This window comes from Haliotis cracherodii, unplaced genomic scaffold, assembly GCF_022045235.1.
Source record: "Haliotis cracherodii isolate W230 unplaced genomic scaffold, xgHalCrac1.p SCAF_14, whole genome shotgun sequence".
In the NCBI taxonomy this organism is placed as follows: domain Eukaryota; kingdom Metazoa; phylum Mollusca; class Gastropoda; order Lepetellida; family Haliotidae; genus Haliotis; species Haliotis cracherodii.
The window spans coordinates 24595086-24622635 of NW_027266269.1; the positions used below are offsets into that span (position 1 = coordinate 24595086).

Sequence of the window (27550 nt, forward strand, 5' to 3'; positions counted from 1 at the left end):
TTCCGACTGTCACTTTCAGGATCTGGTAAGCGACGCTCTGATTGGTTGGATGAAAGGTCGTCCTGACGTGACCCCTAATGGGATGTCTTCAGATCTTTGTTGAGCAGTAGCGAGAACTAAGATCTGATTTTAATTAGATTGAACAATCATAAAGCTAACAAGTTATTGCCAGGTAATAAGAAAATCGGATCTGGCGGCATTCTGATTTAGGATTAGTTTGACTTATACCATATGTTCTCGTGTGTTGCCAGGTGAAGAATTGCCTTGCCTTTGCATGTGTTTGTGACGTGTGCCACCGGTCGGGGGTACGCTCACCTTTTCCCGAACACCTAGTACCTCACCACATGATGGTGACACACGGACACACGATGGTGACACATGGACACTTGATGGTGACACATGGACACACGATGGTGACACATGGACACTTGATGGTGACACATGGACACACGATGGTGACACATGGACACTTGATGGTGACACATGGACACACGATGGTGACACGTGGACACACGATGGTGACACATGGACACTTGATTGTGACACATGGACACGTGCTCATGATATAGTAGGAATGGAACCACTGGTCTTCTATGAATATGTTAAGGGTTTCGTCGCTTTTATTTATATAACAGTAAACATAAACGTGAAAGGGGATCCAGGCATTCAGTTATAAAATAGGAGGGATTGTAATTTGGAAGGATAGTAATAACTGCATAACAAATCCGGTAAAGCGAGATGTGACCACCGCCTCATTCGACAGCGTGGATTGTATACTCCCCATGGATCCAAGAATGACATATGACCGATCCAGGTAATAATAAGGTAGCTACATGACGGCAGTCTGTAATTAATCGAGTCTGGACCAGACATTCCAGTGATTGATATCATGAACATCGATCCACGCAATTGGTTTCCTTGTACCAATGCCGTCAAAAGTAAGGTACCATAGCAATTGGCATTTGGGAAATGAAGTACATGTGCGAAGCCAGCGAAGCTGATCTCCCGTTAGTCGCCTTTTACGGAAAGCAAGGGTTGCTGAAGACCTATTCTACCCCGGTTATTCACCGGTCCTATATAATAGGAATAAAGGCTCGCGTAAAAACATTTTTATCTATAATATACGAAAATAGGAAAGCACATGCAGCAAATAATCTCATTATCTGTCAGTGCAGTCTTCAGTATGAGAATGTTATTCAATGGTACTGCTTTACTGGAAGGCAAACATACTGTCCTACCATAAGAAGACCGGACAAGAGCAGCATGACTTCAGTCACAAGAATAGGTCCAGATGTTGACAGCATTCCATCCCATCCGATCACTTTGCTCTCGGTGGTATAGACTACGTTGCTTTGTAACCAACAGTATTAATGATATTATTGGCGTGAAAATTTAGGATTGAAACTTTTCTAGTCCAGACCCCAGTGCAAAGCGATCTTCGGCTCTCGTTTTGTTTGTTTGTCTTTGTTTGTGCTCATCAGTATTCAAGCTATATAACAGCGGCCTGCAAATAATCCGATTATGGACCAGACAAACCAGTGATTGATATCGTGAGCAACATCTTACAATTCTAACTCGTGTTGTCGTTCCTCTTGGATATGTTAATATTTTGGGACCTATTTGACAATTTGAGACACCCCTCGAAGATCCGGGTTAGAATTGGTCTTCAGCAACCTATGCTTGTACCCCCTCGAAGATCCGGGTTAGAATTGGTCTTCAGCAACCTATGCTTGTACCCTGTGAAGATCCGGGTTAGAATTGGTCTTCAGCAACCAATGCTTGTACCCCCTCGAAGATCCGGGTTAGAATTGGTCTTCAGCAACCTATGCTTGTACCCTGATAAGATCCGGGTTAGAATTGGTCTTCAGCAACCTATGCTTGTACCCTGTGAAGATCCGGGTTAGAATTGGTCTTCAGCAACCAATGCTTGTACCCCTGTGAAGATCCGGGTTAGTATAGGTCTTCAGCAACCAATGCTTGTACCCCTGTGAAGATCCGGGGTAGAACAGGTCTTCAGCAACCAATGCTTGTACCCCCTCGAAGATCCGGGTTAGAATTGGTCTTCAGCAACCTATGCTTGTACCCTGTGAAGATCCGGGTTAGAATTGGCCTTCAGTAACCTATGCTTGTACCCTGTGAAGATCCGGGTTAGAATTGGTCTTCAGCAACCTATGCTTGTACCCTGTGAAGATCCGGGTTAGAATTAGTCTTCAGCAACCTATGCTTGTCCTAAGAAGCGCCCAGCGGGAACGGGTCGTCATGCACTCTGACTTAGTAGGTGCATGTTGCCGTATTCAAATGACGTAGATCGATGATCATGATCTCAATCACTGGATTGTCTGGTCCAAACTCGATTATGTACAAGTCGCCCTCAAAGAGCTGGAATATTGCTGAGTGCTGCGTTAAACAACAAACAAACAAATAAATTGAAAACACTTGTGTTATGTTTCGATAGTAACAGTTATCACGACACGGATGTAGCTTCAGTATCAGATCACAAACTCTCGGCCCATCTTCCCGCAATACATATTCGTGTTATGGGTAATTGTTCACTCCTGCTGTGGGGACACGAGTCCACCACAGTTCCAAGTTGCCGTAGTCTGCTATGCAGAGTTGCGTCCCTTAGTTTGTGCGACGATTTACAGATCATGGGTTGGAATTCAAGATTCATCCTGGTTTGTGACACTGGTATGTCAGCATCGTGGATTTAACTGGAAACAGAACCCAACTCGCTGCTTCCGTCTTTCCTCTCAAGCTAAAACGCCGTGATAAAAACTGAAATACTGTTTAAAGGGTCATTAAAACAAGTCCCTCACTCACTCAACCACTCACTCACCCACACTGACTGACTCACTCACCATCACTGACTCACTCGATCTCTCACTCACCCCCGCACCCTCACTCACTCAACCAATACTCACTCACCCACTCTGGTGAGGTGAGATGAAATGGGGTTTAACGTCGCGTCCAAGATTATTGCACTTATAAAGCGACGTGCATGTACGTGTGTGTGTTTATGTGGCTGCTCGTACTAGTCCGGACTGATGCCAATTTATAGTGCTAGCTCACTGAGATACCATGCCGCAGTTTAACATGAATATCCCACTCAGATACAGTATACTGACTCCGAGCCGACCAGTCCTTGTTTTAGCCCCTAAATGCCGAGTGCCAGACAGGGTAACAACAAGTACCATCTTTTAACGTCTTTTGGTATGACGCGGTCGGGGATCGAACCCCGGACCTTCCGCTCTCCGGGCGGACGCTCTACCACTAGACCACGGAGGCGGTCTTCACCCACTCTGACTCCTTCACAAACACTGACTGACAGACTCACTCAACCACTCACGCACCAACATACCCACGCTCACTCACTCACTCACTCACTCACTCCATCCCGATCCACGACGGAGGGAAGTAATCAGCTGCTACATACTGAGTTGCCAACCACGTGCCATTTTTCGGAAAGTTTTTGTAATAGATCGTCTCCCCTCCGGCCAGCCACGCCCCCCACCACCCGTAGGTCCCCGTGGAGATGATGCTGTGGTTGCAGTTACTCAGCGTCGCCAGGTCGACGTTTTCATTCTTATGAAGAAACTCCACGTCTTTTTCCTTCCCAAACTGAGTCCTACCCCAATTCATATCATCCGAACACACAATGAATAAAGGGTCTTTCAACTTGCTTCTAAAATACGCCATTGCCTTATGGAAATACGTCGCGGGGGCAACAGTATAGCCCCTCTTGGCAGATACAGGAACTCCCATGTCACCACGCCGGATGTGAACTCCGACCTTTGGACGACCTTTAAACTTAGCCTCGAGTTGAGCAAAATAGTCTCTGACAGGTGTGCGAATGTTCTCCTTGAAAGTAAACTCTTTTCTCACGATGTCGACGACGTCTTCAAAGTATCGCCACGACTGGTAATACCCACCGAGCCTCCAGCTCCAGTCTCTTCGCATTGTCTCAACGCAGGGGTCGTAGGAGGCAGCTGCCTTCTCAAAATACACCGGCAGGTTTGTGTATTGGGTTTGCGATATGTGCGACAGCTCGAATGTTTTCGCCAGGTTCTCGTTCTGAAACACATACGGCGTAAAACTATGCCGATGCGCCAAACCCATCAATGCAGCATACTGGAACATCTTGTTGCCAAGACGACCGACACCGGCCAGCACCACAACCTTGGGTGTTGTGTCAACTCGCGGGGACACAGTCACGTATCTGGATCCACAGGGGTCAGTTGTGCTGACATTCCCAGTAAGCGAGACGGAGACTGTACTGGTCAATGTTGTCCTTGACGGGGATGGAACTTTCCAAGTTTCATTGCTGCCGTCGGTCAGATTCCCGATGTTGCCCTCTGCGATGACCATGTGGGATTGGGGCAGACCGCGCATGAGCCAGAGAATCGGAAGTCCGGTGGAAAACAGGACCAGTGCGCATGTCATTCTCACCAGCAACTGTCTGACCTTCATCGTGACATTGACGGTATATCATGACCTTGACTTTAGGGTTGGATCGTTCTTGTCAGGCGTACCTATGAAATACAAAACATGTGATAATATACCGAAAATAACACTTTTGAATTAAAACATCCTCGAATACAAATGGTAAAGATATATTAGTTGGTTGGTTTGTTGTTTTACGCCGCACTGAGCAATATTCCAGCTATATGACGGCGGTCTGTAAATAATCGAGTCTGGACCAGATAATCCAGTGATTGACATCATGAGCAGCGATCCGCGCAATTGGGATCGATGACATGCATCAACCAAGTCAGCGACCCTGACCACCCGATCCCGTTAGTCGCCTTTTAAGACAAGCATAGTCGCCATATAATATCCTACACCGATATAAATACAATAAACTACGGTTATAACGAACACGCTTACAACGAACTGACGGATATAACGAACTTACTTTTTTGGTCCCGACTATTTGCTGTAGTTATGCTGTATATATGCTTATAACGAACTACGATTATAACGAACTAAAAGTCGTAATAACTGTACTTTACTGTACGTGCGACGAAATGTTTTGTTTATCAGCTGTTTCGGAGCTGTAATCGAACAAAATAATGCCTTTTTTCCTGAAGGACAAAGCGTGCACCACCTCAATTCCGTATACTTTGCCCTTCTTTGTCGTAATTTGACACCTCTGGGTGAGGTTATGCATTACGAGATTCTTTTATACGACAATGTACTTGTTGTATGTGGCGAAAATCAATTTTCCGCTCAATCTCATTAAAACCAGATCTTAGTTCTCGCTACCGCTAAAAAAAGATCTGGAACATCCCATTACGGGTCACGTCAGCACGACCTTTCATCCAACCAATCAGAGCGTCGCTTACGAGATCCTGAAAGTGGCAGTCGGAATGTGTTTTCTAACCATGCAACCTCGAAATATTTAACACTAGGTATTCCAAACGACACGGGTTTTATGATTATATCCGCACAATCTAGGCCAGCTATAAGCCATTCTAGAATGTTGTTTTGGTCAGTTTTAAATTTTTTAATCGAGAATACGTCAAAATATGTTTTCGAGCTTGAGATAGCTGCCTTCTGATTGGCAAATGTCGATTTCTTGTCAGTCGTTTGATTGGTGGGTCAAAGTTCGCGAAAGGTCATTCCGCTGTAATGTCAAAACATGGTGGAGTGGTCGACAAGTAAAAAGGGGCATAACTCCTCTAAGCTTACCTGTAAGCCCTTGTGACTCGGTGTCAGTGGGGAGAATTGCTGTGGCTAACGACAATACATTCTAGTATTTCTATGTCATGGCCAACCAAAATGTCCCCACTCAGCTACTTGTTCTAGGACATATATGTATGTCCTCTAATATCCGTTCATAGTATATCAGGGGCGGTGGGGTAGCCTAGTGGTTAAAGCGTTCGCTAGTCACGCCGAAGAACAGGGCCTGATTCGATTCCCAACACGGGTACAATGTGTGAAGCCCATTTCTGGTGCCCCACACCGTGATATTGCTGGAATGTTGCTAAAAGCGGCGTAAAACCATATTCACTCACTCACTCATCGTATAGTACACATCGATTAAAAAAACAGAATATTAAGCTTTAACTATACAAACAGCAGATTATCAAAAGTATCATCAATATATGGCATTTTATATCGTAATACAGTAATAAATACATGGACCTATTCTAGAGAAATTTATGTGGTGAAAAGATATTTCAGATACCGTATTCGACGTAATAAGCGCCCAGGGCGCTCTCAGAATATCAGAATATTATTTTGGTGGAAAAAACAGAGTTGAAAGCTAAATTTCGTGGTCTATGCTGATAGCCTGAACTGTTCCAGAATTTTATTGCCTGTTATTAAGGGTGCATATAACACACGAGTGCGTATTATACGCGAATAAATAAGTCTTGTGTACATTGATCAATCCGAAGGGGTACTAATTGGGATTATTCACTTGCCAATATATTAGCAAATATCGCCATGGGCGCTTATTAGAGCGGGGCGCTTATTACGTCGAATACGGTATATTCAAATTATGATTCAACATTGAAACTCAAGGGGTGCGTTGCAAATCGCCAATCGCTTGTAAGCGATGTACAGCGATTCGTCTTACAACAGTGCGCTAACTTTCAGCCGCTTGCGAGCGAAACAATGCTGACTGAGGTCGCTTCGTTCTCAAACAAAAATGGCGGCTGACTTTGACAGCGAAATAAGAAATTCTCGACTGGATTAACGAGGAAATGAGTAAAGGCAGCCAACACCCCATCATCCTCAGTCTGCTCCACATCTTCAAAGTAGTCATAAATTCATCAGCTCGTCATCGAGGTTCTTCTAATACGTCTTCATTACGTCAAGGCAACCAAGCGCTAGTTGCGCCGCCATTTTAGAAGAGTGCGCAAGCGCTTCGAACTGTTGCAGACATCGGGGGCGCGTTGCAAGCCACGAATCGCTTAGAGAAAGCAAATTCATCGCTCAAACCGGGGTCTGCAACAGTTCGAAGCGCTTGCGCACTCTTCCAAAATGGCGGCACTACTACCGCTTGGTTGCATTGACGTTTGTTTGTTTGTTTGTTGTTTAACGCCACACTCAGCAATCTTCCAGCTATATGACGGCGGTTTGTAAATAATCGGGTATGGACCAGACAATCCAGTGATTGACATCATGAGCATCTATCCACTTAATTGGGATACGATGACATGCATCAACCATGTCACCGAGCCTGACCATCCGCGTAATGAAGAACGTAATAGAAGAGGCTCGATGACGAGCTGATGAAATTTATGACTACTTTGAAGATGTGGAGCAGACTGAGGATGATGGGGTGTTAGCTACCTTAGCTCATTTTCTCGTTGATCCAGTCAAGAATTCCTTGTTCCGCTGTCAAAGTAAGCCGCTATTTTTGTTTGAGAACGAAGCAACCTCAGTCAGCGATTGTTTCGCTTGCAAGCAGCTGAAAGTTAGCACACTGTTGTAAGGCGATATCGCTGTACATTGCTTACAAGCGATTGGCGCTTTGCAACGCACCCTGGGATGAGCGATTAATTTGCTTTCGTGGCTTACAACGTGCCGCAGTACTTTATGATTCAAAATTGAAACCATAGAAATGAACTGCTGTGTACTAATTCACCAGCTCCTCAAAGAAACATCAATATGTACAACAATGTTGACGCGTGACATCACAATGGATGACCTGCTGTTACAAAAACTATGTTCACTGATAGCCGTGTGAGGGATGTTTTGTTTGTTGTTTAAAGCGGCACTCAACAATATTAAAGCTTATACGACGGTCTGTAAATAATCGAGTCTGTACCAGTGATTGACACCATGAGCATCGATCCACGCAATTGGGATATGATGACGTGCATCAACCAAGTCAGCGAGCCTGCACACCCGATCCCATTAGTCGGCTCTTAGGACAAGCATAGTCGCCTGTTACGGTAAGCATGGGTTTCTGAAGGCCTATTGACCTTTTTCACACTTCGCTACTTCCGGTTTGAAAGCGAGGCTTGGAGAGCAGAAGGTGAAGGCTGGATAGCACATGAAACACATGGAGATGTCAACAAGGCACGCAATCGGGACAAACTGACAATTTAACCATCCCGGTACATTTATAGTAATTATTGAACATTGTTCTTATTCTTATCATTGACAAACTATTCAACTGTTATCCGGTCTCCTTACCGAAATAAATTTGAGTCTGGCCGTTCTGTTGTGATTTCATTTTAAAATATCCATGACCACCTGGTAACTCTCAGTGCAGTCTATGGTAGCTGAACAGACTTAATACAAATGCTACTGAGATTTTGTAAAGAATAACTCATTGTTTACACACCATTAAGCCAAACTATTTATTGTGAGTTTAAATAATTTTGCGGGTTGTATTTGAAGTCGAAGTATAGATCTTTTGACCATATCTATATATATGTCAGAAACTTACTAAATTGATATGTTGATATCATGTATCAAATTGTAACCTACTGAGAATTTACAATCGTAACAAATCAGAATTTTGCATCAGCTGCGTATTTGCTGTAAATTGTAATGGACTCAAATGCATTCCAATAAAATGTTAGACCTCTAGATCTACTTGTGCTGTCGATATTGTGAAAGTTGTTATTTCGATTCTCAATGTTGACAGATTAGATACCATGAGGTGTAATATTTCAACTGAATTATTACATAAAAGGTGTTTAAATATTTGAAGTAAATGACAGTTTGATTTGCAATTTTGTAAACAATATTTCTACCAAAATTAAAGTATAAACAGAATTATTTTTAATTCCAATGCGTATTGCAATCATAACTCATTTATTCTCTTTGTTTAATTGTGAAACCCATCTGGCTTTATGTCCACAAACATGTTTTGAAACTATAAAAACAAAATGATTTCTTTTGTGTAAGCAACTGCCATGTATTATTGATTATTAATCATATCAATTTATATGTAAGAATATAGTTGTGCTTACTGTGTCATTTTGCAATAATCATATTGTTATGGTGTAATATTTTACTATTGTTAACAATCATTAGAACTTTAGTTTATTTCAATCAAGTCAAGTGGTGTGATCATTTTGATAATTTATATAATTCAATCAAAACGAGAAATATAAAAAATATAAATACATGGAAGAAATTTGTTTTCCTTGTCAAATAACGATGATAGCATGAATTTACCTCATCTTGTGATGTGACAAAGTTAATGCTTTCTAAGTCAAGATATATACTTTAGTAAACAACAAGAAGAGATAAACATTATATTTGACAAAATAAATTCAAGTCTTATATTTTCTTTGTGATCTTCATGACCTTACCATAGTGTCAATAAGGCCGACAAACTGTAGGGATGAAAAAACGGGATATTTCACCTGATTTTAATAAAAATCTTATTTATTTCACTCTAGCGAAAGTATGTTTTCAGCATGGTCAGACTAAATAAAGTATGACATGATTAAATACATACCGGTAATACAAATATCAAAACGTGTTTCATTAAACCAAGAGTAAATTTCTGTGTAACATTGATATAGAGAGCTGTAGTACACTGTCATTAAATTGATGCATCTGTTGAGTTTACTGTTTACACAGAATATACTGTTTGAGTTTTAGACATATCAGATGAATTGATGCCTTCAAGATTGTTCTAAAGTTGCATGTAATGTTACACACTGATTAATTTTCCTTAAATTTCTCAATTTGAGATGAATGTTGTTTTCTAAATAAGCACTATTTTGAGAGAAGGTGAATATGCATTGTTTATAAAAAAAATGTTATTGAAGTAGAAATATTATTACAATATTATTGATTTGTTCATTTCAGGTCAGCGAGTCAACACAATGAAGTACTAGTATCCGGGTGATGGATGTCTGTAGGAGCTTTCTGCTAACAGTAACACACTGGTTACAATGTGCGTCCTGTCAAAGGACGAGGAAGTGAAAAGCCTCACTCACAAAACAACACGGCCAATATTTATCACACACTCAAAAAGCATTTGTTTACAAGCAAGAAAATTATTTTCTCCTGGAATTTAATTAGGTGTTTTTGACTGACAAAGACACCCGGTCCATGTTAAGTTTTGAAATCTTATATTGTGAGAAATAAAGATATGAAAATTTCGGTTTGTTTTTCTTTGTTAAATATAAGAAATCCAGATTGTTCCATCAACATAATTTGTACCGATACATATATTTTATCTTGGCTTGATTACCAATTGAAGTTAATTTTTTTTTATCTTTTGTTATTTTAACTGTACTCATATCTGATCAAGACATTTTCAAAATATTCAGGATAAATGTATTAGTAGCTTCCTTTTGATATACAATTACCTCTCATCATACAGCTTTAGGTGAGGGTGTTCAAGAAGTTGGTGGTTGTATCAATTCTTATATTTCCTCGGGGCGGTCGGTTAGCCTATTGGTTAAAGCGTTAAAGCGTTAGCTCGTCACGCCGAAGTATGTACTGTCACATTGTACCTATATGCCAACGAGGTTATGATAAAACAATCTATTTCTGAAATACGTATCTCGAAATGCATCTTTCGATTCACATTCGGGATCCTGACAGCAAAATGTTAATTCCAGTGTATTACAGGCATATTTAAGTTGGACCTCATGATTAAATGTGAAATATTTTCTGTATTAGATACAGAGGATACCATTTTTTGTTTGTTTGAAATGTCCATCAGAGAAATGCACAACATGATGTCTGTTCCCTATGAGCTGATGCGACTCACACTGCATGGAGCTATGCTCTCGAAGCCTCGTTTTCGATCCAAGATGGCGAAAGTGTGAAAAAGGTCAATTCTACTCCGGGTCTTCACGGGTCTATGCTTACCGTCATCTAGCCTGCTGTTTCAAATGAAACTGTGAAAAGTTTATCCTAGAGACAGACAAAATGACCGATGCAACCAAAACTTAAAATTTGTTACTTGGTTATTCTACGTGCCAACTCTTTGTGGGTCATTGAAATTCAAAAGGAAACGTTACCGACGTAAGTCGTCTTTTCTGTTCACAAATTGAAGTGTACATATCACGTGATTTTCTTACGCGTTCTGATTGGCTGCATGCGTACAGCATGTCGCGTGTAAATAGAGAATGTCCTCTTTTGTACAACTCACGACCAACAAGTTGCATACCTCAAAAGAAAAGTTGGTCCTAATTGCAGGTTGACACGATGCCATAAATTGTATACAACTAGTTGTACCGTGTGATTTCATAATGCGCCTTAAAGGGACGCAACGGAGCATTTAAGAGATGACTTGGTCACGAAATGCCCACTATATATATATGCTTTGTTTGTTTGTTTGTTGTTTAACGCCAACAGGCTCGCTGACTTGGTTGATGCATGTCATCGATCCCAATTGCGTAGATCGATGCTCATGATATTAAACGCCGGATTGTCTGGTCCAGACTCGATAATTTTCAGACCGCCGTCATAGAGCCAGAATATTGCTGAATCAAAACAACAAACAAACAATTATTTTGGGCCTGAAGCGTCATGAAGTTGATATAATACTTTTTTCAACAACGAGAACTGTCTTTTCACCCTTAGCAAACACTGAGTATTAGGGGTAGTCGGGTAGCCTGGTGTTTAAAGCGTTCGCTCGTCACGCCGATGACCCGGGTTCGATTCCCGACATGGGTAAAATGTGTGAAGCCCATTTCTGGTGTCCCCCGCCGTGATAATGCTGGAATATTGATAAAAGCGGCATAAAACCATATTCACTCACTCACTGAGTATTATATTTTACTGGCAGGGTTAGATCCGACAGATCGTGTGATTAATTTCATATTCGGATAATGTACTGTTTCCAAAGCGTAATAATTTTTTTCTGCTATGCAAAGAACCACCTTAATCAGTGTCATATTTCGACAGCTGGTATGTTGACAACGTCTTTTTGGTGGCGTGCAGGTTGGGGAATGGTGAGGTGAAATGGGGTTTAACGTCGCGTCCAAGATTATTGCACTTATATAGCGACGTGCATGCATGTGTATGTGTGTGTTTGGCTGCTTGTTCTAGTCCGGGCTGATGCCGATTTATAGTGCTAGCACACTGAGATACCATGCCGCAGTTTAACATGAATACCCCACTCAGACACGTATACTGACTCCGAGCCGACCAGTCCTTGTTTTAGCCCCTTAATGCCGAGCGCCAGACAGGGTAACAACACGAACCATCTTTTAACGTATGACGCGGCTGGGGATCGAACCTCGGACCCCGGACCTTCCGCTCTCCGGGCGGACGCTCTCCCGTTAGACCACGGAGGCGGTCGGTTGGGGAATGGGGCGTGGTTATCTGTGGATAGTAGCACCCCCTGCTACCGTTCCTAGGAGACATCCGTGTAGAACAACACTGCGATGTTCGTGACAGAGAAGCTACACACCAGGCCGGTGTCGGTGCAGATAACATCTGAGAAGGGATCCTCAATGATATCGCTTCTTGAAATCTTTACATGGTTTTCGTCTCATTGCGAGACCATCAAGCGTGTCCGATGGATAAAATTGTTTCGTCTTCAAAATAATACTTGTAAAGCAGAGGAACAATATTCTTTTCCAGCATTTCGTTGATAGAATAATAACTTCGTTGAGAGGCATTTAGAAGTTGGAGTACCAGGTAAGGATAAGATATAGGGACAGAGCTACAGATAAGCTGCGCATTTGCGTAAAATGCCTCCAAAATTATTCAAAACCTAATTACTTGTGTACAGAAACGCATGCATTAATTGAAAAACGCAAATGTATAAAAACAGCACGCGTAAATACCCAACGGAGCTAATTTCCGAAACACAATAACATGCACGAGCTAATTTACTTTCCGGGTGTAGCCTATGTATTTAAAACATTATATTTACGTCTAAAACATTTCAATTGTTTTTCTTTCTTTTTTAAATTTGAGAAAAACCTAATGGAGTGATGAATAGATAAGTGAAAAAATATTGGTTATCCAATGAAAAAAGTTAAAACCCAATTAAAATAGAAACCTTCGAGTAAAAACTCAATTGCTCAAAAAGTTATCTGGAGCTCTGTATGGATGAACAACTTATTTATTACAATTAGAAGCGACGTTTCGCTGTAAGTTCTAACATACACCCGGAACACACAGCCCCCACTTTACTATATCTTACTGTAAACACAGTCCCCGCTACTTTATATGTCACGGAAAACACAGTCCCCACTACTCTGTATTTCACAGTAAACACACAGTCTCCACTACTCTGTATCTCACAGCAAACATACAGTCTCCAATACTCTGTATCTCACAGTAAACACACAGTCTCCACTACTCTGTATCTCACAGCAAACATACAGTCTCCAATACTCTGTATCTCACAGTAAACACACAGTCTCCAATACTCTGTATCTCACAGCAAACATACAGTCTCCACTACTCTGTATCTCACAGCAAACACACAGTCTCCACTACTCTGTATCTCACAGCAAACATACAGTCTCCACTACTCTGTATCTCACAGCAAACATACAGTCTCCACTACTCTGTATCTCACAGCAAAGACAGAGTCCCAACTATTCTAATCTCACAGCAAACACACAGTCTCCTGTACTCTGTATTTCATAGTAAACACACAGTCCCCACTACTCTGTATCTAACAGCAAACACACAGTCCCCACTACTCTGTATCTCACAGTAAACACACAGTCTCCACTACTCTGTATCTCACAGCAAACATAGTCTCCAGTACTCTGTATCTCACAGTAAACACACAGTCTCCACCACTCTGTATCTCACAGCAAACATACAGTCCCCACTACTCATCCTGTCTCAACACAACTCCCAGCCGACTCTTGATTTCGTGACTGGTTTCGCTACCCCAACCCCGGATCCACCTGCCGCGGGTACAGGCTGCAATGGACGTGGTCCTCGAGCAGATAACAGTAAACACGGGGTACACTTGGGCAGTTTTAAAATGAGCAAGTTAAACAGAAACACACACGGAGCAATAAAAATCACTTTTACACCAAGTTAAAATGTCGACACACATACCTTCTCCATAGCCACCCGCACACGACACCACTCCTGGCCTCTCACAGCGGTCTCTCCTGACAGGTAGGACTCCGGCTCACTGTTTATATTGCAAACGCTTCAGAGAGCTTCTACGCGGCTCTCTTTGCTTGGGTGCACAAAGAAGCTTATCAACTGGGAGCTCCGGTGAATGCTTTAGTATTCGTCAACCACACGGGAAACCCGTTTTAAAAAGTCGCAAATGTTTACAATAATAGTCCAGACGAAAGTTTGCGTCAGTAAATGTAACCCTACGAATGTGTAAACTCTCGAGTCGCACAAGCCTAGATGGCAACGTTTTTTTATATATTCTTTCCCAAATATTGACGAAGATTTTAGTGCGACCTCAAGTGTATGTGAACTCGCTGGTTGACTGGGCGGTATTGTCATCACACATTATAAGTAGTCTGTGTAAATTGTTAATTCATAAATATGCATCTTCCCATAGCAAGGGCGTTAACTGACAATACAAGTTTCCACGGACCCCATAGTGAGTTAACTCCCTTGCCTCGGAAAGGTGTTGAATATGCGACTTAATGTCATGCTGTGCGTTTACAGTAAACCACTTTTTTAACGATGACGGATATAACGAACTTACTTTTTGGGTCCCGACAATTTGCTGTATATATGCTACGGTTATAACGAACTAAGAATAGTAGTCCCTTTGAGTTCGTTTTAACCGTAGTTTACTTAGGTCTTTGAATGGCATTTAGAAGTGATACAAATTAGGAAGAGAATATACGGATGTCAAATTAATTATTATGAGTAACTCATCGTTTAGGAGTATATGCTTACATTCACCTGATGAAGGAGTAAGCATATACTCCGAAACATTGTGTCCCTCATAATAAAGAAGTTGACATCCATATATTCTCTTCCTTATGTGCATATATAGACTTCGCCGAATTATGAATGGTATTTTATGTGTCTGTGAGTCTCAATTGCTGGTAATTAATGGAATGAATTCACAAGTTGTATTGCGTGTATCGATGCTCATGATGTCAGTCACTGGATTGTCTGGTCCAGACACGATAATTTACAGACCGCCGTCATATAGCTGGAATATTGCTGAGTGTGGCGTTAAACAACAAACAAACAAACAAACAAAACACAAGTTTTAACTCGGCTCCTGATATTTTTTCACACAATCCAGTGATTGACATCATGGGCATCGATCCACGCAATTGGGATCGATGACTTGCATCATCCAAGTCAGCCAGCCTGACCACCCGATCCCGTTAGTCGCCTCTTACGACAAGCATAGCCTCCTTTTACGGCAAGCACGGGTTGCTGAAGACCCCCGGATCTTCACGGGTCCTATGAATGCTTCTCGATAAGCATAGTCGCCTTTTACGCCTACAAATGTTGGTAGTAAGAGTTCCGCCCTAACATATAAACGCATGGAATCGAATCTTGTGTACGGCTAGTTTTAACGCGGGACTGTACGCTACGATACGTTGTGCATACGAGTTCGGTCTTGACTGTGTGGACACCGAAACATAAATGATATGTAATTAGCCTCGTTGTCATGGTGACCGATTTGAGACAGCCTCTGTCTGCATGACAAAAGGCTAATTACCCTGTAGCCGTGACATGTACATGTCTAGAATCACTTAATTTCCATTACTTAAAAAATGGTAATCCCATTTGTTAATCCCCATTGTATTTGCACATTGACTCCCAGTCAACCTGAACGTGTTGTGTAGCTCTCTCATTAATACTTTTATGAATTAATCCTTTCCAGGTGACCTTGGCTATATTAGCCTTGGTCCTGAGACGACGCTTGGAGGCAATTCATCATGCACTCAAACTCATACCGGAACTCCCGGAAGCAAAGGCAGTCGTCCTATCAGACTCGCTAAGTGCATTTCAGGCCATCAGTGGGATAAACTCAAACTCCAGGCCAAACACAGTCAACAATATTCTATACGAATATACAAAACTATCGGACCAAGGGCACCAGGTGGAGCTGTGTTGGATCCCCTCTCACATAGATATTCATGGAAATGAAAAAGCAGACTCACTGGCGAAGCTAGCTCTAGACAAAGCGGATATAGAGCCTATTCCCTTTAGTAAACTAGAGATAAAAAGCAAAATCAAAGCCTCCATAGCAAAAAGATGGCAAGCCCAATGGGACGCAAGTAAGATCGGCAGATGGCTATACAAAATTCAACCCAACGTCCAACAAAAGCCAAACTCATACTCAAATGAAAGGAAAATTGAAACTGCTATCTCACGCCTCAGACTTGGTCACAAAAAGCACTATGACAAGGTTTGTTCATCTTGCAATCAGGCCGAAACCATTGACCACCTGTTACTAGAATGTCAAGACCATGCCCCAGCCCGGGCTAGGTTAAAACCAGAATTGCAGTTAGATCCGCTATCTGTCATAGATCTCCTAAAGTCAAAAGATGCAATAGCGAAGGCCAAACTAACTCTATTTCTGAGAGATGGACAGCTGCTCGAACGTATATAAACAGAGCAGCCAAGGATAAAAATGAAATCATATCAATATAAGAAAATAGAAATCATATCAATGCAAAAACAGAAATTATGTGAACACCGAACTCACAATAGATATGTGAACCCTTCTCACACACAGGAGTCCCAAAGAGGGACAGGTCAGCCGAAATTGCCTAGGCAGAAGGCGACCTCTTAAACACCTAATGCAACAACAAACGACAATCTCATATCTCCAAGCAACGTCAGTCCCACACGTTATAGCCATGTCCGCAACACAAGGAGTTCAATTGACCTCAGGGGGCACGGGTGGCCCAGTCGTCTAAGGCGCCGCGATTCGCTGTGCAGAGTTGCGTCCCTTGGGCACGCCAGAAACCTATGATTGTGGGTTCGAATCCCGGTTCGCCCCCATTATGTTTCTAGGTTTGTCAGCACCATACCCGTGCTCGTGGGTTTCACCGAAGCGGTAAACGTCTGAGACCTGCATCACTTCGGGCTTTCCTCCCACATTAAGCTGACACGCCGCGATATAACTGGAATAATGTTAAAAGCGGCGTTAAAACCAACTCACTCACTCACTCACTCAATTGACCTCACAATTGGCACCAGAAATCTCGCCTCACATTGCCAATGGCAAGTCCGTGATGACACGTTTGGAAGCAACCGCCTTCCTATAGTCAGCGACCGCCTCCGTGGTCTAGTGGTAGAGCGTCCGCCCGGAGAGCGGAAGGTCTGGGATTCGATCCCCTGCCGCGTCATACCAAAAGACGTTAAAAGATGGTACTTGTTGTATCCCTGTCTGGCGCTCGGTTTCACTGGGCTAAAACAAGGACTGGTCGACTCGGAGTCAGTATACTGTGTCTGAGTGGGGTATTCATGTTAAAACTGCGGCATGGTATCTCAGTGAGCTAGCACTATAAATTGGCATCAGTCCGGACTAGTACAAGCAGCCACACAAACACACACACGTACATGCACGTCGCTATATAAATATAATAATCTTGGACGCGACGTTAAACCCCAATTCACCTCACCTCCTATACTCACCTGCATAGGTCATCCACCACAATTAGAGGAACGGCTCAATCCTCAGCCTACATGGATCTATGCAAAGTCTGACTGGCCCAAATTCAGGAAGGAATGTATATCATTCAAATCCTCAGAAATTGCCTGATCTTTTTTGCCAAAATCTCACCTCAGCAATTATTGCCGCAGCTGAAAAATCAATTCCAAAAAACCACAAAACTGGCAAAGCTCCAGTACCATTGTTGAACAAGGAAATAGCAAAAGCTAGGAGAATGAGAAAGAATGCCCTAAATAGGTAAAAAAGGGATACTCCAGCCTTCGCCAATGTTCAGGCAGAAAGGATAAAAGTAAGGCACCTCATAGACGATTCTCAAAAAGAGTCATGTCAGACCGACTGCAAATCTCTAAATGTAAAAAACAAATGCTAAAACAGTCTGGAGCAAAATACACGGAATCAGGGGTAAGCGTTAACCTATAAAAATCCCAAGATAGAAACGCGCATACAGTCAAATAAAAGCCAACATTCTAGCTGAGCATTTCTCATCTGTCAGCAGCAACAATAATTGCAGCAAAGAAACAGGAAAAAAATATTTTGCTTACGATATCAAAACAGCAACAAAGCAAGCATCTGGTATACAATATACCATTTACTGTGACAGAGTTTGATGATGCGATACAACATAGAAAAGGCACAGCACCTGGTCTTGACACAAGCAGTTACGAGACATGGAAAAACCTACCTGATCAAACCAAAAGCTTACTCACTTAGTTGTATAACTCGATATGGTCCAAAGAAGAAGTCCCAAAAGTATGGAAACATGCTGCAGTTATCCCGTTTCTAAAGCAAGGGATAGATGAACCCTACCAAACTCTTATCGACCGAGGGGCGGTCGGGTAGCCTAGTGGTTAAAGCGTTCGCTCGTCACGCCGAAGACCCTGGTTCGATTCCCGACATGGGTACAATGTGTGAAGCCCATTTCTAGTGTCCCCCGCCGTGATATTGCTGGAATATTGCTAGAAGCGGCGTAAAATCAAACTCACTCAATCACTTATCGACCGATCTCACTTGAAACATGTGCAAAGTTATTGAAGCCATGGCTACAAAAAGGTTCATGCATCACCTTGAAACTGATAACCACATCAAACCTGACCAAAGTGGCTTCAGGAAGGGACACTCGTGTCTAGATCATATACTAAGACTGGCAAATGAAATAACCAAAGCTCAATTAAACAGACAATACATAGCTTCTGAGCAAAGCCTTCGACATGGTATGACATGACGGACTCCTCACAAACCTTGCTCAAAATGGAGTAGAGGGGAACATGGCAAACGTCATTGACAGCTGCCTGCAAGACAGGTCGCTATCAGGTTAAACAGGGATCAATCAATCTGATCCTACGTCACAGGACAATGGCACGCCGCAAGGCACCATTAAAAGCCCAATCCTGTTTAACAACATGATCAATGATCTATTAGATAATGTCAACTCTCCTACCCAAACTTCTCAATTCGCTGATGACGGAGCAATATGAGTAAAGCACAGACATATTTCACAAATCCGAACTAAAACTCCAGTCAGCCCCGGGGGGAGAAGATCAATGGTGCAATACATGGGGGTAAACCCTTTTAAGTGAAAACAAACTGGGGGAGTTCTATTCAAATGCAGGGGGAAAACGTGTTTAGATTCATTTTAAGTTAATTAAACAAAATTACATGAGTCAGTTTCATAACAGGGTGAAAAATTCAAGTATTCTTATCAAGTATCGAGTAGCATTCATAGGACCCGTGAAGATCCGGGGTCTTCAGCAACCCGTGCTTGTCGTAAGAGGCGACAAACGGGATCGGGTGGTCAGGCTCGCTGACTTGGTTGATGCATGTCATCGTATCTTAGTTGCGTGGATCGATGCTCGTGTTGTCAATCACTGGATTGTCTGGTCCAGACTCGATTATTGACAGACCGCCGTCATATAGCTTGAATATGGCTGAGTGCGGCGTTAAACAACAAACAAACACACAAAACTTCCAAACATCCGCCAATATCAGATACTGTTTGTATGAGAACACTTCCAAACAATCAGTCTTGGGCATTCATGTAGCGGCAATAAAGTCCCTTATTGGGATTCGAACCACGGACCTTCTGGTCGGGGGTCGAACGCCTTGTCCACATGGCCAAAGAAGCCAGCAAGCTGATGAGGTAGGGATGGTATCCCCAGTGGGAGGACACACACGCCCTGCCTCACAGGGAATATCCCTATCAAACCTTGACAAGTATAGAACGACAACACTGTCATTCCGACATGCAGTCAGTGTCACACGGATCGCATATCGCCATGTCGTGAGGGAGTTGATCGAGATGCAGCTGATATATGACCCACATTTCACGTCTCTGTCTCCCTACTTTCATTGTGAAGTTCAGATTACAGGATCAAGTGCATGGACACGATTGTGAATTGTGAGACGCATTCACAAGGACGACGCCTATTAAGGGAGCGTCTCAAAAGTCCGATGCTGGATATATATCCTTTTCATTTCGAGATTTACCCTGCAGATTCATAAAAGTTACTTTTATTTTTAATCTCATGTGTATGTTAAAATGTTTTTTTTATATTAAGAGCTTTTAACTAAGTGATTGGATTGGGTTTACACGGCTTCAAACAATACTTCATAACATCCCGTATCAGAAAGATGCATGAAGAGAGCCTCGTGAAACGGAAGTCATGGACATTTGAACTCATTGTTTACTGGTACTTTAAAAATAAATTCGAGGTCAAACACAACTGAGATGAAACTAGATGAAGTCTTTTAATTATTTATGTAAAAACATGCTGTTTTATTCAACACGTCTTTTTATTGGAGGTTAAATTGTTTAACTTAAATGTTAGACAGTGTTAGTTACCACTGAATGCGTCTCATCCAAGCCATTCCACATTCACATTGTTTTGTCTACAAACCAAACTTTGCTTTTAACAGTATTAGTTATTTCACGGCGTGGCTGCTTAATGCGATGCAGGTGTCAGACTTTTACCACTTCGGTGAAACCCACGAGCACGGGATTGGTGCTGACAAACCTAAAAACATAATCGTGGCGAACTGGGATTCGAACCCACAATCATAAATTTCTGGCGTTCCTAAGGGAGGCATCTGCACAGCGAATAGCGGCGCCTTAGACGACTGGGCCACCTGTGGTCCCATGATGTGTTTGAATTTTCACTGTGGAAATGGGCACGATTGCTTCCCGGGGTTAGACCTGAACACGTGTAGCGGTTAAACACAGTCCCAAATATCTTATGACCCACCGCTGTTAACCCTGATTACGTCAAAGTCTCAGACATGGCACTTGATACAACATTCCCTATCATTAGACACGTGTCAGTTTGTTGGTTTGTCTGTTGTTGTTTAACGCCACACTCAGCAATATTCCATCGGTCTGTAAATAATCGAGTCTGGGCCAGACCATTCAGTGATAGATATCATAAGTATCGATCTATGCATTTGGGATACGATGGTATGCATCATCAACCAAGTCAGCGAGCCTGACCACCCGATCCCGTTAGTCGCCTCTAACGACAAGCATAGTCGCCTTTTACGGCAAGCAAGGGTTTCTGAAGACCTAATCTACCCGGGATGCTCACGGGTCAGATGTCAGTTGTTACAGAATGAACCTTCTCTCTGCTGAGTAAGTGAGTGAGTGAGTATGGTTTTACGCCGCTTTTAGCAATATTCCAGCAATATCACGGCGGGGGACACCAGAAATGGGCTTCACACATTATACCTATGTTGGGAATCGGACCCGGGTCTTCGGCGTGACGAGCGAACGCTTTAACCACAAGGCTACTCCGCTGAGTAAGACACACTATGGTGGTGCATCTTTGCAGGTAACAGAACAATAGACACAGCTGTCACAATTACATAGGATAGTGGATTCATACGGTGACATCCAGAAAGACTGAGGTGCAGTGGGGTAGCCTAGTGGTTAAAGGGTTAACTTGTCAGTCCCGGGTTCGAATTGAATCATAGGTTTCGGCGTGCCCAAGGGACGCAACTCTGCACGGCGAATCGCGGCGCCTTAGACGACTGGGCCACCCGTGCCCCCCATACCGAGTAGAAGTAGATACAGTTTAGATACAATGGATATGAAGGAATAATAAATCATTGATCTTGCGACCACGGTAGTAGGATGATTCTGAACACATGTCACAGCTAATGGTGTTTTGCCTTTTGAATTAAATGCTTATACAGTCACATGAGAATAGCAAGGAAGTGAGTATTGTTTTACGCCGCTTTTAGTAATATTCCCGCAACATCACGATGGTGGGACACCCGCAAAGGGCTTCACTCCATGGTATCCATGTGGCAATTATATCAGACAATCATTTCGCACTATGGAGTTTTCAATAAATGTGACCAAACATGAAATAAGGGACCTTATAGGTGAAAAATCACGTTTTATCTTTTCATTATATTTTAAAACTACAGCTTCTTAGGAACATGAAAATACAATTCACAAGTTTCAATTCATATCTATTACAGAGACACATGACATCAAACACTTGGACTCATTTCAAGACTGTTTATGACACCAGGTATTCGCGAAAAAAAACAATGAAGACGAAAGAATCTTCGATTAAACAATATCTGTATAATCTACAGCACCTGGACGTATCACTGCCCTCTATTCTGTATAATCTACAGCACCTGGACGTATCACTGCCCTGTATTCTGTATAATCTACAGCACCTGGACGTATCACTGTCCTGTATTCTGTATAATCTACAGCAAATGGACGTATCACCGCCCTGTATTCTGTATAATCTACAGCACCTGGACGTATCACTGCCCTCTATTCTGTATAATCTACAGCAAATGGACGTATCACCGCCCTGTATTCTGTATAATCTACAGCACCTGGACGTATCACCGCCCTCTATCTGTATAATCTACAGCACCTGGACGTATCACCGCCCTGTATTTTGTATAATCTACAGCACCTGGAAGTATCACCGCCGTGTATTTTGTATAATCTACAGCAAATGGACGTATCACTGTCCTGTATTCTGTATAATCTACAGCACCTGGACGTATCACCGCCCTCTATCTGTATAATCTACAGCACCTGGACGTATCACTGTCCTGTATTTTGTATAATCTACAGCACCTGGACGTATCACTGCCCTGTATTTTGTATAATCTACAGCACCTGGACGTATCACCGCCCTGTATTCTGTATAATCTACAGCACCTGGACGTATGATCGCCCTGTATTTTGTATAATCTACAGCACCAGGACGTATCACTGTCCTGTATTCTGTATAATCTACAGCACCTGGACGTATCACTGCCCTGTATTCTGTATAATCTACAGCACCAGGACGTATCACTGCCCTGTATTCTGTATAATCTACAGCAGCAGGGGTGAGTGAATGAGTCAGTAAATGTAAGTGAGTGTTTGGGTGAGTGAGTGTTTGGGTGAGTGGTTATTTGAGTGAATGGGTGAGTGATTTGGTAAGAGGGTTTTTGGCTGGGTGTTTGGGTTGTCGATTGAGTGAGTGAGTGAGTGAGCAAATAAGTGTAGTTTGCATGAAGATGCCAACTAGTCAGTCATACTTCACTGGGTGTGTGGGTAGAGAATGAGTTAGTCGCCTCAGAAACCTATAATCGTGAGTTCGAACGCCATGGTAATGGTATGTTCATTGGGATTTACCCAAAGTGGTAAACGTTATAGAAGACCTGCACCACCTCGGGCCTCCTCCCACATCAGGTTAACACGCCTTGACATAATTGAAATATCATCTTCCCTACGCAAGGGAGTTAACTGACTGTAAAAGTCCAGTTTTCACCCTGGCGAACGAGGCTCGAATTCCGGAGTTACATTTTGGCTGGACTGAAGAGTCTATGTATTGTCTAATCAAAATCTCCCAACCAATTAGACAACCGTTTCGTAAACAACATGGATTTCAACGTGCAGATTTCGATCGACTGCAGGATTTGCAAAGCATGTGTTCCGTCAACTGGGTGTCGACAGATATTTTCCTTATCTTTTCATGTTTTTAATCAAAATGCACAAATGTTTTGATCACTTAGCGATTATCGATCAGATCGTCTTGAGAGGGCACTGTCCTTTTTTTTTTAAGCAAATGCAAGTGATGTGAGAGGTGGAATCTGATTGGTCAATAGGAAGAATATAGAACGGACATAACTCGTAATAGCGCTGGTGGCACTACGATCGAGCCAAGAAATTCTAAAGGTGGAAACTGGGCTTTTGTTGCCAATTTACGCCCTTGCCTCGGGAAGATGTTAAAATACTGCGTAAAGCGACGTTAAACGCTCACTCACTCACTCATGACCGTCAGTGTGTGATTATGATTGTATCCAAGGCCCGCATCGAAACAGGATTTGACCACGGCGCTATTGTAAACGATTAATGTGTATGATTAATGAATATTCATATGGGAAAATATTCCAGTGTCAGTAAGATACTAGCTGTTGAAATAATACCCTTGGCAAATATTCCCAATAGATTTTTACCTAGGATATTACTTTCCCTGGACAGAATCTCAAGTAGGGAATAAATATCCTATTACACTTAAATCACCAGGCGTAAGCCAACGCCCCGAGATCTTAGGGTAGGTTGTTAACCGTATAACACATAGATGTAACAAGCCTTGGTTTGGAGAACTAATCACGCTAAATAACCTTACCTAACCTATGGGCTAGATATGATATAACAAAGTGGTATGTATCACACCATCAGTCGTTGGACCGACAACCGCCTCCGTGGTCTAGTGGTAGAGGGTCCGCCTGTAGAGCGGAAGGTCCGGGGTTCGATCCCTGGCCGCGTCATACCAAAAGACGTTAAAAGATGGTACTTGTTGTTACCCTGTGTGGCGCTCGGCATTAAGGGGCTAAAACAAGGACTGGTCGGCTCAGAGTCAGTATACTGTGTCTGAGTGGGGTATTCATGTTAAACTGCGGCATGGTATCTCAGTGAGCTAGAACTATAAATCGGCATCAGTCCGGACTAGTACAAGCAGCCACATAAACACACACACGTACATGCACATCGCTATATAAGTGCAATAATCTTGGACGCGACGTTAAACCCCATTTCACCTCACCGTTGGACCGACAACATGCTCGGCTGAACCCTCGCGACGACGTGGTAGCGTCAGTATAAAATATCCACACACAGTGGTAAACTTTTAAACTGTCTTACCCCGACATGGCGTCACATCTCCACACTGTCCTGTTCCTCGATGTTTGATCATTTCCTTGTTTTAATAATACACCGGACATGACAGTCTGAACATGATCGGCACCTCACTTAATCATACAGACTTCAGGGGACGTAACTGCTGTAGGTGTAACTACTCTGTTATAAGTCCTCATAGTCTGCACAGCGTAACATCAGATCAGAAGAAGAGAGTAAGGACAAAAGAAAGGGATTATTTTGATCGTTTATAGAACGCAGTGTTGGCTCAGTGCTGGGCAGTGGTTTATTTTAGGTTTAATGTTTGAACTTGGGTATTGCGTCACGTATTCAGGTTGAGATACGTGCTCGAGGCCGCCCATTGTGTTGCATACCGTAGTGGCTGTAATAACGCTGACGCTGAGTGAGTGAGTGAGTTGCTTTTAACGCCGCTTTTAACAGTATTCCAGTTATATCACGGCCTGTCAGCTTAATGTGGGAGGAAAGCCCGAAGTGAAACCAACGAGCACGGGTATGCTGCTGACAAAACTAGAAACATAATCGGGGCGAACCTGGATTCGAACCCACAATCATAGGTTTCTGGCGTGCCCAAGGGACGCAACTCTGCGCGGCGAATCGCGGCGCCTTAGACGACTGGGACACCCGTGCCCCTCACTGAGACTGAGTTTTGAAAAGTATTACAGCAATATTTAAACATGCATCATGTTTAAAAAGTGATTTAATTGCGATCTAGTTTTAGAATTACTACAGCCTCTAGCTTGCCGACAAATAAGGCGCTTCACAAAGGAATCCGAATATAAACTGGCAACGCTTCAACTACTGACAAACAATGGGGTATTGTCAGATTGTGTGTTTGTTTATATGTTGTTTAACGCCGCACACAGCAATATTCCAGCTATATGACGGCGGTCTGTAAATAATCGAGTCTGGACCAGACAATCCAGTGATTGATATCATGAGCATCAATCCACGCAATTGGGATCGATGACATGCATCAACCAAGTCACATATAAGTGTGAAGAGTGAGTGAGTATGGTTTTACGCCCCTTTTAGCAATATTCCTGCAATATCACGGCGGGGGACACCAGAAATGGCCTTCACACATTGTACCCATGTCGGGAATCGAACCCGGGTCTTCGGCGTGACGAGCGAACGCTTTAACCACTAGGCTACCCGATCGCCCCTTAAGTGCGAAGAGAAAATAGATACAAAAAGGGAAATATGTCCGCCCGTAGTATCTGCTTCTCATCTTACCCCCCAGGTTAGGGCAACCTAACCCTGACATTGGATCTTTGCGGTGTACACAAATATAGGACAGCTACGCGATAAATCGCAAAGAGCAATGAAGAACGAAGCGTGGTTTATTTCACTATAAAACATTGGTCTATCGTGACGTTCTTGAGATTCGAACATGCGCACGCAACGTGATGACGTCGTATGTTTGACGACGTTTTATTTTAGAGGCGAGTGTCTTGGGAGTGGTTCGCCATCGATGTGGCAGGGCAACGCAGATAAACGCGATGGCAAAACGACCGCATCCAAAACCGGGAGCGATATGACAATCGGTATTGGGAGAAAAGGCATTGGTTATCGACATGAGGATTGTGAGAGAATGCGGGACATACCCACAGGTGCATAAAATGGACTTGCCCGACGTTGCTGAAGTCGGGTTCTTTTGGGGGAATCAATAGCGCCACCTATGGCTTATTCTCCCTGCAGTGTTTTATTGAACGATAAACAACCCACACTCGTCATCAATTAACATTGATATAATACATTGCACACATGAGTCCAGATATGCAATGACAATTCTTATAAACACATGCGAGGTGAGGTGAAATGGGGTTTAACGCTGTGCCCTGCAATTATTACACTTATATAGCGACGTGCATGTACGTGTCTCTGTGTTTGTGTGGCTGCTTGTACTAGTCCGGACTGATGCCGATTTATAGTGCTTGCCAACTGAGATACTATGCCGCAGTTTAACATGATGAATACCCCACTCAGACACAGTATACTGACTCCGTGCCGACCAGTCCTTGTTTTAGCCCCTCAATGACGAGCGCCAGACAGGATAACAACAAGTACCATTTTTAACTTTTGATATAACGCGGCCGGGGATCGAACCCCAGACCTTCCCCTCTCCGGGCGGACGCTCTACCACTAGACCAGGGAGTGTTATGACAGTACGTACTCTTTGCCGGTCATGTCCGGTCTCACTTGACCACGGTGATGGCTTGTAAAATCCTACGATTTGGGGTTTCATGCACATTGATTTCACCTCTGTGGTACATTTCTGAGACTTGCATCACTTCGGGCTTTCCTCCCACATCAATCTGACACGCTGTGATGTAACTGGAATACTGTTATAACTGTCCAAGAGCGTACGTTTTGCCCTCGAATGGTACATCGGGGTGATGATGGAAGACAAAACTCAGGGGTGAAGTTTAAGACGACAGCAGCCATGCTTATTGTTGATTGGTTTAAATAAGTCGAAAGGGTACAGATTAATAATAACGTGACAGAACGCATCCCCGGCGAATGTTTCCGGCGCGGCGACCCGCTCTGTCACACGGGCAGGAAGTCGGACGGCGATTCTTCATCGTAGATGCAGTCGTTGGTGAGAAGGCGGCCGCAGCCAACGGCACGACCAGCCCTACAACCCGTCCGCTTCTGTCGATGGTCTGGGCCCGTTTGCCTGGTTGACAATGTCAGTCAGGTTTTGTAGTATAGGTAGGTATTAGGTAATAGTAGTCATAGCTCAACATAACCTTTTGAGCAACTGAGTTTTTACTGAAGGTTTCTATTCTAATTGGGTTATAACATTTTTCATTGAGTTACCAATATATTTTTCACTCATCTATTCATCATTC

General features: G+C 43.0%; 1 protein-coding gene across 2 annotated transcripts; it reads right to left on the reverse strand.

Moving 5' to 3' along the window:
• Positions 1 to 1009: 1009 nt before the first annotated feature.
• LOC139461122 (galactoside alpha-(1,2)-fucosyltransferase 1-like) lies at positions 1010 to 24778 on the reverse strand. 2 transcript variants are annotated; one of them, XM_071242664.1, is made up of 2 exons: positions 24684 to 24778; positions 1010 to 4529 (listed from the first exon to the last, which is right to left on the reverse strand). In XM_071242664.1, the coding sequence occupies exon 2, from the start codon at positions 4465 to 4467 to the stop codon at positions 3385 to 3387; it is 1083 nt and encodes a 360-aa protein (XP_071098765.1). In that variant the 5' UTR covers positions 4468 to 4529; positions 24684 to 24778; the 3' UTR covers positions 1010 to 3384. The 2 variants fall into 2 exon arrangements, with proteins under 2 accessions (XP_071098765.1, XP_071098766.1); XM_071242665.1 differs by lacking the exon at positions 24684 to 24778 and adding an exon at positions 13966 to 14015.
• Between the last annotated feature and the right edge of the window lie 2772 nt (positions 24779 to 27550).

Excerpts from the sequence above, each read along its gene's own strand:
- LOC139461122 (XM_071242664.1), bottom strand. The coding sequence starts at position 4,467 with ATGAAGGTCAGACAGTTGCTGGTGAGAATGACATGCGCACTGGTCCTG.